A 10,525-nucleotide genomic window follows, 5' to 3' on the forward strand; every position below is an offset into this window, starting at 1 on the left:
ATTTATGTTGCCGTGTGTTTTTTGTGGATTTTTTGCAGAAGTTCAGTGAATTGGATGGTGCTGAAGAAAACATCAGAATCACCACTGAACCTCCATGTCGATGCTTGCAAGAATCAGAAGAAAAGATTTCATTCAAGGTAAATTACACTTCACGGTGGATTGGGTGTGCCCGGAGCAAAAGTATTCTTTCCACAGCAATTATTGTTGAACCTTTGACGCCACTATTTGACAATAAAATGCAATGAAGTGAAGTCAAGATTTAATTTGCCTTTTGGTGAAGCTATATAGTTAAGTGTGGAGTTTGATGTTCGGAAGATACAGCCAGGGCTCGCGATGAGCATACAGCATGACTATGGAAGGCATGTAACCAACAGGTCCTACCCGCCAGCACCTCACGGTCTGTGTTTGCGCTGACTTTAAGAGCAAACACAGTCTCCAGTGGATGCTTGTTTGGCGTGGACTCTCCTGAAGGAGAGATCTGATTACTCACATAGAAGTGAGATGGCCAAACACCATCCTGACCCCCCGTCCTTTTCTGGAAATTCACCTCTTCGGAAACTTTGACAAACATCATCGTGGGAAGAAAAGTGTTGTGATTATATGCACCACAAAATTAGCATGGTTATTGGGCTGGTGGTTTCACATCATCCAAGCGCTGCATGTTGTAAAAAAAGAGAAAAAATCTAATCTGTTTAAGCGGTATTGGGATCGTCATTGAAGTAATCCCACTGCTATGACAAATCTTTTGTGGCAAAAAAATAAAATCCAGTCGATGCAGAGGAATTTCTACTGACTAATTCATTAATGAAAGAATATGATCCAAGGACAGTTGCTATTCGCTAAAAGAGGCTCGAGTCAAAATTTGTTTTGGATGCAGAGAACACGATAGTTAAAGCTTACATTAACACTAACTAACAGTACGTGCACGGCGTGACGTTGGGATCGAGGCCCCCGCTGTGGGAACCACACTGGCTCCGGGACAATCAGGAGCTTGCTCAGAAAGCGAGTGAGGTCTTGAAGCTGACAAGTCTTCCAGCGGTGTGAAATCCCACCACTGTACAGACAAACGACGAGACAGCAGCTCCCGGTGCTCCACCTCAGCCCTCCCATGCAAGTACATTCCCCACATGCTCGAGAAATACCCAAAAATAAAAGCAATTAGAGCACAAGCCAAAACATGTCGACAACTGCCATCTTGGATATGTTTTTAATTCCATTCATCCAATCAATCTTTCGCAAGGCTTATTTATAAACGTCGTTATTTGCAGCAAATGATTCATTCAAATCTAGACACGGTCATTTGCTGTGTTTGTGGCCATCTCGTCATCATCTCTTCAGCATGTTGAATTTCACAAAACCTGCATCACTGGCCTGCAAAATTAGATTGACCAGAACATACACAGTACACACTACTTTACTACTACTTTACTGCATATTCCTAAAATTGCCACTAGCAGTGTAATATGTATACTTGACAAATGGGTTTGGTTTCTTGAGATTTTATTTGTTTTATTTAACCACCACACCTCCACTCTGGTATATGTCAGCCTATACAGTAAAATAACAGAGAATAATATAGTTTGTTTATTCACTAGTAGAATTTGAATGATTCCCAACCAGGGGTACAAGATGACATTGTTAGGGCATCCATTTTTACAGTGCTTGTGAATGGAGCACTGAGTGATCATTGATCCAACCCCATCAAGGTCATCTATGAGCCATCACACAATATTAGTGGCACTAGTTGAAGACTTGCGCTTGCAAATGCCTTTTAACGCACTTTCCTCAAATTTTACGCATGAGCTCGTGGGATGAAGTTGCTACCGGTACTGCATTCAGACAATTTTTTTTGATACTCTTGTGTTGGATCTACTCACATTGTACGTACCTAATGAAGTGGCCACATGATTGTTTGAGATTCAGGTCCAGTGCAGATGGGGTTTGTATAAATCTGTGAGCTGCTTCACAGTCCTGTGAGTAAACGCTGCCTTGCTCGGAAGTCTACTTAGGAGCCAGTTTGCACCCATCAGACAAAGTGTGCTGTCACCCGAGTGTCCGGTGTTATCGGGTGTGAGTTGCACCACACGAAGGCTTCTCTTGAGAAGTCGCACACCATTAGGAATATATTAACAAGTTGGCATTTTGTGTACACGTTGGCACATCACAGCGGTAGGCGATAGACAACCAGGTGATGAGGATGTTTTTACATGTTTTGAAATGTTTTATTGCTTTCACTCTGTCATTATCCATTGGCAATGTGGATTAGCTCACAGGTGTCTTCACGTGAGGGTTCAGCACAGCAGATATTTGGTGACAACCTAGAATAGGATGAAATTATGCCATTATTTCCCAAAGTTAGTGTCAAAGTCACCCTGGCAGTTCTCAGGAGCCTGCAACCTCTGTACCCTTCCTATTTGAACGATTATTACACAGTACAGTAATTACACATTTTTACAATTTATTTTGGGTTTTGTTTTTTTTTTGGGTGATTGGCACTGCAATGAACTTTTCTAGGTTTGTTTTGCACTGATACCGAATCCGCTGTTGTTTTTCCTTCAACATATCAGGTTTCCATGATGCAATAGTAATAGTATATAATGCAATAATCTATTTAGTAATATTTATGAATTGAAGATTAGGTCAGCAACTGTTGGATTTTTTTCTGAAAAGTACTCTATAGTAATAAATTACAACGTGTAGTGGAATCTGTATTGTGTAAACTTTCATTGGTCTAACTTAACAAAAAAATGAAAATATCTCAAAAACGAAAAGCCCAAGGAAAAAAAAAGATTTTTAAAAAAATCAACATCAAAAATACATTTTGAGACGCATAAAGCTATCTCATTAAAATTTGCTGTTGTAGTCATCTTTACAGATATGCATGAACAGAGAACATTTTGACGACCCTGTCATCTTTACAAAACCAATACAAGACAAAATGTTTTCAAAGTACACAGAAAAAAGACGTTTTGACTGAATCGTCACTGCGCCCCTGTACTCTGAGGCAAGGCATCGATCTCTGATGGCGAATCAAAGATGACATAGACATTCTGCTGTGTAAAAACATTGACTTGGGTGGCTCTGTTTGACATTTTCATATAATGTCAGGAGCTTGGGGAAAGTGAAGAAAGTGCAAACACTGATGGTGAGGTAAAGCTACGGTACTGAGACAAGCATGCACGCGCACACACACACACACACACACACACACACACACACACACACACACACACACACACACACACACACACACACACGCACTCACCCAGGCATGCAGGAGTCATCTTTCTCTCACCTCTGTGCCAATATGGGCCAGGAGAGGATGAGCCCGTCTAGAGTTAGGAGCACAAATATTGGTCAGATGAGCCTGAGCCAAGACCAGCCACTCAACTCAGCTCAGCTCTTCGGTGACAGGGCAAATCCGCCATGGCCACAGAAGTCCATCACCCTCTTCTTGTGAAACACATTCATCTATGATCTTTGACCTTAGTTTTTGTTATCATTCTCACAAATAAAGCATTTGCATTCAGTTATAATTTCTTAAGACAATCACATTTTGTTACAGCACTTCACATAACACTGAATCAGTGCTTAATACAACTATACCCTGTATTTTTTTAATGTAAATACTCCTGTTATATCACTTTTTTGGGGTTTAGACTTTCAAATTAAGATTTAGATTTCATCATTTATTTTTATGTTTTGAAAATTGAGATCAGTGGTGACCAGTTTAAGCACCCTTACAAAACGTTGTTCTCACTAGCACAAAAAGGTAATATTGGGAACAAGGACACATTTATAATTAAAAGATATTGGGAACAAGAAGGACACATTTATAATTAAAAGAAGAAGAAAAAAAAACACCTCTTGCATTGTATTCTCTGTCTTCTGTCAAAAATGTTCTGTCCTCTTCATGATAACAACCGTTTTGATTGCCACTGTCAGATATTAACTGAACAAAATTATTAACATTGTTGGAATTTTTCACCTTTTTGTTAAAAATACCACCTGACTGCCACAGACCTGAAAGAAACGTAATTTTTAATTAGCTCAAAATCAGCACGAGTAAAAACAAACAGCATGTAACAATTTGTGTTTAATGGTTTCACATTCTCTCTTTCCATAGAGGGATACTCAAGGTAGATGAAAACGTTATTCATTAACAGAGCAAATGTCATCTGTATTATTGTACACCTGTGATCCAAGACACCCATTTTAAATAAAAATCCAATTGCATACCACGAAATAAAAATATCACAGAAAGTATGTATACTAAAATTATTGCGACCTTATCTCCACCAATTCACATATTAACTTGCTCAGTGTGAAATCTGGGCCTGTTTCATTGAGCACAAAGCTGATATACTTGCAGGATGACTTATTTTGTGGGATGAAGGCTGACAGGGTTGTACTTTCAGCCATAAATATTTAATAGTTCTGCCAGTCATTCCACATTGCCGGCAAAGATAGATGAGCAAGCATAAACAATATTTTCAAATGATAAATAATAATTTCCTGACAAATGGTTGGCTTGAAATCAGGAATCTAACTAAGAAATACTAACAATACATAATACATGAATGTAGAATTTCAGAAACTGGGTATTTGTTCCTAAAAAGTGTACCGCTCCTTTAAGATGCAACCAAAAGAAAGGATGACTGACTGCAGACTTGAAAGGTATTTTTTTTTTTTTTTTACTTGCACCTGTATTGTCCTGTGTGGGGCCATATAGCACCATACAGACCAATAACGTTAATTCACAGTGCTGCAGCCCCACACAGGATGTGGCCTATAGTGTGACACTTAGCGCTGTCCGGGGTGTTGGAGGAGGAGAGCAAGGCGCCAAATGGAACACTGGGACTGTGGGAAATGACACTGGCTATTACACCTCTGACTTTTACATCTCACTTACCTCAGCTCCTGTACCAAAAAAAAAGGTGGGGGTACTTTTTTTTCAAGCATATAATATTCATTGAGTAGGAAATGATAAATACATCCAATGTGCCACCCACAGATGAAAGTGCCCACATTTGTAAATGCACAGCCAAACCTGATGAGGAACTTCCAAAACAAGATATTGAGTAGGTCATTTTGTTAGTAATGCACTTTTAAAGCCTAATTTACCTGAAAGGGTTGAAGAAAATATGTTTTATATGTCCGAGCGTCATGGTGTTTTCCCAAAGGTTAGTGACCTGCATGAAATTCACCGATGGATGGATAATTTGACCCATTTAAATATAGAATCTTGTGTAACCTTTAGAACAACCGAGGAGACACTGAAGAAGTCTTTTAACTGCCTCTTAAACTGACCTGGTTTGTTTTTCTCTGCTTGCTGTGAACTCGCGTCCAGACTTTTGGACGTGGAGACAGACTCTCATTGCTGGTTGCAGCAGGAACGAGGCATCCAAGATTTGGTTAGTAACACAAACCAGCCACAACACAACACCGCAGAGCTACGGAAGCTAGCACGCGGCTGTTACTCGCTTCAGCCTTTAATGTTTGTTTTTGTTTTGTTGCGTAGCTGTGGAAACGGGTTATCCAAAATGGAATTAGCAATAGTCACTCACCTCTCCTATTGAAATGCTCTGCAGTACTTCAAGGTAAACAGCCACAATAGTTACCTGTGAGGTACATAGAAACTAATTAACATGTGAAATGTGGTGTGAAACACCTGTTACATTATGCATTTAAGAATAGTGTCAGCAAACTCATGTGGAGTCCCAGACTGTATTACTTGAAATGCACTCTAAAATGTTATATCCTCTCCTTTTGAAATCTAGGCAGCAGATGAAACTAAATAAACCTATACAGTTACACAGATCACAAAAAAGGTTTGTACACTAGAAACCTGAAGAGTATTGTTTTTATTTATTTATTTATTATTATTATTTTTTTAATATAATTATTTTAGGAATGCAAGGCCAACATTTTTTGTCATCTCCATTGCTTGTTTTTATGATCACATTTCACTGCTAAAACTCTCAACTAATTTTTTACTCATTTGTGAATAGTATTCTTGAAACTAGTTCATCTCTAAACAATTGCACGTGTAAGATTTCACATTTCATGTTGTAGCTTCTAAATTAATCTGCAGTCACCCTTGCAAGCAAGTTTTTTTTCAGACATGAATTATAACTGGTAATTATTAAGTCAAGTCAAAGAAATCGACCTGAATTAAATTTGATACTTTGTTCTTGTTTTAAGATTTATGAATTTGTATACATCGTAAATGTTTTAAATTAAATTAGTTAAACCCAATATAACATGACTGTCACAGAATACAATTGTGTGAGGTAAAGTGGTATATTTTTTCAGTGAAATTTGACAAATTTTAATTCCTCCTCTGAAATTTAGAGGGAAAACAATGGAATAAAATGTAAATCGGGCAGTCGGGCTTGTACAGGTGAGCTTTGATCTAAGTGTCAATATTTACTAGTTCTTGTAATCAAGTGGGCCAAGCTGCTTCATTCAAGACTGTGGGTTCCTGTGGATTCAATGGACTCATTGCAGCGAATCGGTGCCAAGCCGCCAAAGATCAAAGTAAGGACGAGCCAACCAGCTTTGTTCCAAGCAGCCATCCTGACATGTACCTTCTCCCTGGTCTATATATTTGACCTTCTCATCCCGGAGAGAGCTCCCGGAGTGCCTAAAGAAAGAGAGAGTGGGTTGTTTTTGTTTTTTTTTAGTTTCATTGATAAATATCGTTGTGGGAATTAGGCTGCAACCGCCACACCTTTACTCAGACCCGCAGCGGTTGGAAAGGATGTCCATAGCGGGGGTGAGCGAGAGTCCGGGGAAGGCCGGCCAGTACCGGGTGGATCACCTCCTGAACGCCGTGCAAAGTGAGCTACAGGCCGGCAGCGAGAAGGGCGACCCCACGGAGAGGGAGCTGAAGCTATCTTTGGATGACAGCGAACTTTGGGGCAAATTTAAGGATCTCACTAACGAGATGATAGTGACAAAAAACGGCAGGTGAGCCTATTGCATTACACCGGGTGTAATTTAGACATTTCAACTCGAAATTAAGCTTCCGGTTGTTCTCTTGAAGGCGCATGTTCCCCGTGATGAAAGTCAACGTGTCCGGACTGGACCCGAACGCCATGTACTCCTTCTTGTTGGACTTTGTATCTGCGGACAACCACAGGTGGAAGTACGTGAGCGGGGAGTGGGTCCCCGGGGGGAAGCCCGAACCTCAGACTCCGAGCTGTGTCTACATCCACCCGGACTCACCAAACTTCGGCGCACACTGGATGAAAGCCCCCGTCTCTTTCAGCAAAGTCAAACTCACCAATAAACTCAACGGGGGAGGTCAGGTAGGAACATAACTTTGGATTTTCTACACTCTGTCGCTTGCATTCGAACAATTTACGACCGTCACTGTATTTTTTTGATAGATCATGTTAAACTCCTTACACAAGTATGAGCCGCGAATCCACATCGTGCGTGTTGGAGGCCCGCGCAGGATGGTTACCAGTCATTCCTTCCCAGAGACACAATTTATTGCAGTGACGGCCTATCAAAATGAAGAGGTTAGCGAAATATAATTTTACATGCAAGATAAATCATAAATTGTATGTGCGTGTGCGGTTGTGCGTGATTACGCGCAGCATTTACGCACTTTGTTTCTTCTGCGTTGCACGTACTTTGCAAGTAATTTAAACATGATCTATTATTCATTGTTGTATTTTAGATAACCGCTTTGAAAATAAAACACAACCCCTTTGCCAAGGCGTTCCTGGATGCAAAGGAAAGGTAAGAACGTTTCAAAATAAGATTTAAACCTTTGTTGGACTCTTACTCAAATACTTGCTAATCCCATACTCCGGACGATTTTTTGCAGTCTTTATTTTTACTAACTAATGTTTTCAAAATGCGTAATCGTACTCATTGCATTTATAACAGTGACACATCAGTATATTTTACATTCATTTTAGGATGTCTTTGTAATATTACCTTGTCTTTTAATGTTATTATTGTTGCTATTAACGTCTTTAGCGGGGATAAATATTGTCCTATAGTGAAATGCGTGGCAGCCTGACCTCAGTCAGCAAGGAACCATCCTTGCCTTTTATTCATAGTTTAACAGACATTAAAGTTTAAACACCTTTTTTTAATTCCTCCAGATGTGATGACAAAGATATCAAAGACGAAACAGTTGAACACCAGCAGTCAACGTATTCACCGTGTAAGTGTCTTAATTCCTTTAAATGTGTTCAAAACTATTTAAATTATATAGACATTGCCGATGGCTGTTTTTGTGTCACTCCCAACCTGTGTCTTCCTTCTTGGAGCCAGTAGGCGGTTGGTTTCTACCTGCTTCAGGCTCCCTCTGCCCTCCTGCGGCTGCAAGTCCTCACAGTCAATTTGGAAGCCCCATCTCTCTCTCGCCATCCCACGGTCGTGAGCGCTACTCCACGCTCAGGACCCACCGCTCGGCGCCCTACAGCACCTCTTCTTACAACCATCGGACTAACTCGCCCAGTGAGTGCCCTTCTAAGTTCGCCCTCGCTTTCATACCAAACACATCGTCTCTGACTCTTAACAAGCGAAACAAACGTTACCGGTTGAGCCATGGTCTGCATTCCACTTGCTTTTGTACGAGTGGAGCCCCAAAGTTGTAAACTGTTGGTCCTTCAGACAAGGAATGTTTATACCTTCATTTGACGGGGTAAAGGCGGAGAAGGTCATGTCTCAGAAGCTTAGCTGGAGTGACTGCCTGCTTTGCAGCAATAATAGTTGCATTAAAACCACTGTAAAACCTTTCTGCTTCTATATTGCAGCAGGTTACACAGAGAACCCCTCTGCATGTCTGTCAATGCTGTCAAGTCAAGACAACTGGTGCGGTCTCCAGATTCCAACGCACTCCAGCATGATGTCCATGACCCACAATCCAACCACTGCTACCAACTCCAGGTCAGTTCTTTATTAATATTCTTGATTTGGAAAAAATAACACATATGTGTGGTCACATTTATGGAGACATGACATTTACACTCGTGCAATTTTATTTGCTAAGCCTTATCAAATCAATCAAAAAAGATCAGTTACCATTCTGTGAACACTACAGATTTATTGATGTGGTTGTAATTTGTGTACATACTGAGTTTATTTCTTCTATTTTGTCTCTGAAGCCAGCTTTACAAAAATACAAAAGTTGCCAAATTTTCCACAAGAAGTTAAATAATTTTATGGGAATGTAAAGCAATAAACGTGCATGCTGTTTAGGGCATAACTTCTCATTTAAAGGTAGGTTTTTAATATCGCTGTTAAAATCACCAATTTCAATGCGAAATTTCTTCCCTACATTTTGTGTAACATTTATTATAGTTATAATATTTATATTATTGTTATTTGTCACTGAATGATATTGCTTAAAGTACAATTAACATATAAGTCAGTCAAAAATGTATTTATATTTTTGTCTGGAATGGATATTTGCCTTTGCCAAAACAAAACATTCGATATTATCTGCAAAATTTCCATTCAAATTCTTTCTAAGCAACCTGTCTTGTGCGTCCATGTCTTGATAAAGTCAGTACAGCAGCCTTTGGTCGATGAACAACACACCGCTGACCCCAGTCTCCCCGGTGTCTCACCATTCGGCTGGGATGAACAACAACAACCTGAGCTCCCAGTTTCTGAGAGGGTCCGGCAGTCACTATCCCCATCTGGCGCACTCGGTACCAGCGCCCTCATCTGGCTCACCCATGTATGACAGCGGTAGCACAGAGGGGCACGACTCAGCTCAGTATGATTCCTCTCTGCAGCGGCATTCTCCAGCCTGGACTGCTGTTACGCTCCCGTCCATGTGATGGATCAGATAGAGTGCAATTTAATGCTTTCTTTTCTAAAATACAAGACTCTTTTGAAATGCCATTTCCCAGGCTCAAGGAAATGAATTTGAGATCTTCAAATGCTGACATCTGATATTGTGTTTGTTACTAAGAGGAAGCAGCAGGTGAGGTTCTGTGCTTTTAAACTGAAAGGAAGATCTCTTGGCTTTCTGCAGTTTATGTACTGTATTTATGATCATTAGATCCTTCACTGAACATACATGAATGTGTATCGTATTGGAAGCACAATTCTAGCTTTAATGCGCTTATATTAAGTGCAAGTCCATGATAAAGTGATGATTGGTAGCTTTTTTTTTACAGGTTTCAAAAATCGTTTATAGCGCAAATGAGAAAACGACTATTCCATACCTCATGCAGCTTGACGTAAATAGTCTCCTACTAAAAAAAAACGGAAATTTTTAAAAATTTCAAAATTCAAGGAAAACGTCATCCAATGTCATTGACTGCACAGTAAAAAAAGATTTTGGAGAGTGGTAACTATAACTCATGAAAATCATGTGAAATGCACCTGATTATTTTAGGCCATAAATGAATTATAAAATAAAGGGAAACTTGTACATACACTATTTTATATCAGTCATAAACATCATCGAGAAAATTTTAGTAAAATATACCCACACTTAAAAAAAAAAAACAACTAAAAAAAGCTACTCAATAAGTATACACTGTTA

At 39.7% G+C, this 10,525-nt stretch overlaps 1 protein-coding gene across 2 annotated transcripts; it reads left to right on the forward strand.

Annotated features, from left to right (window-relative positions):
* The first annotated feature begins 6,385 nt into the window (after positions 1-6,385).
* Positions 6,386-10,243, forward strand: tbxtb (T-box transcription factor Tb). Of its 2 annotated transcripts, none has more exons than XM_019870386.1 (8): positions 6,386-6,972; positions 7,049-7,313; positions 7,395-7,529; positions 7,691-7,752; positions 8,124-8,185; positions 8,296-8,481; positions 8,784-8,913; positions 9,533-10,243. In XM_019870386.1, exons 1-8 carry the CDS (start codon positions 6,764-6,766, stop codon positions 9,810-9,812), a joined length of 1,329 nt encoding a protein of 442 aa, XP_019725945.1. In that variant the 5' UTR covers positions 6,386-6,763; the 3' UTR covers positions 9,813-10,243. The 2 variants fall into 2 exon arrangements, with proteins under 2 accessions (XP_019725945.1, XP_019725943.1); XM_019870384.1 differs by having other exon boundaries at positions 6,387-6,972; positions 8,781-8,913.
* Positions 10,244-10,525: the final 282 nt, after the last annotated feature.

The sequence above is a fragment of the Hippocampus comes genome, unplaced genomic scaffold (genome assembly GCF_001891065.2).
Source record: "Hippocampus comes isolate QL1 unplaced genomic scaffold, H_comes_QL1_v1.1 scaffold76, whole genome shotgun sequence".
NCBI lineage: Eukaryota > Metazoa > Chordata > Actinopteri > Syngnathiformes > Syngnathidae > Hippocampus > Hippocampus comes.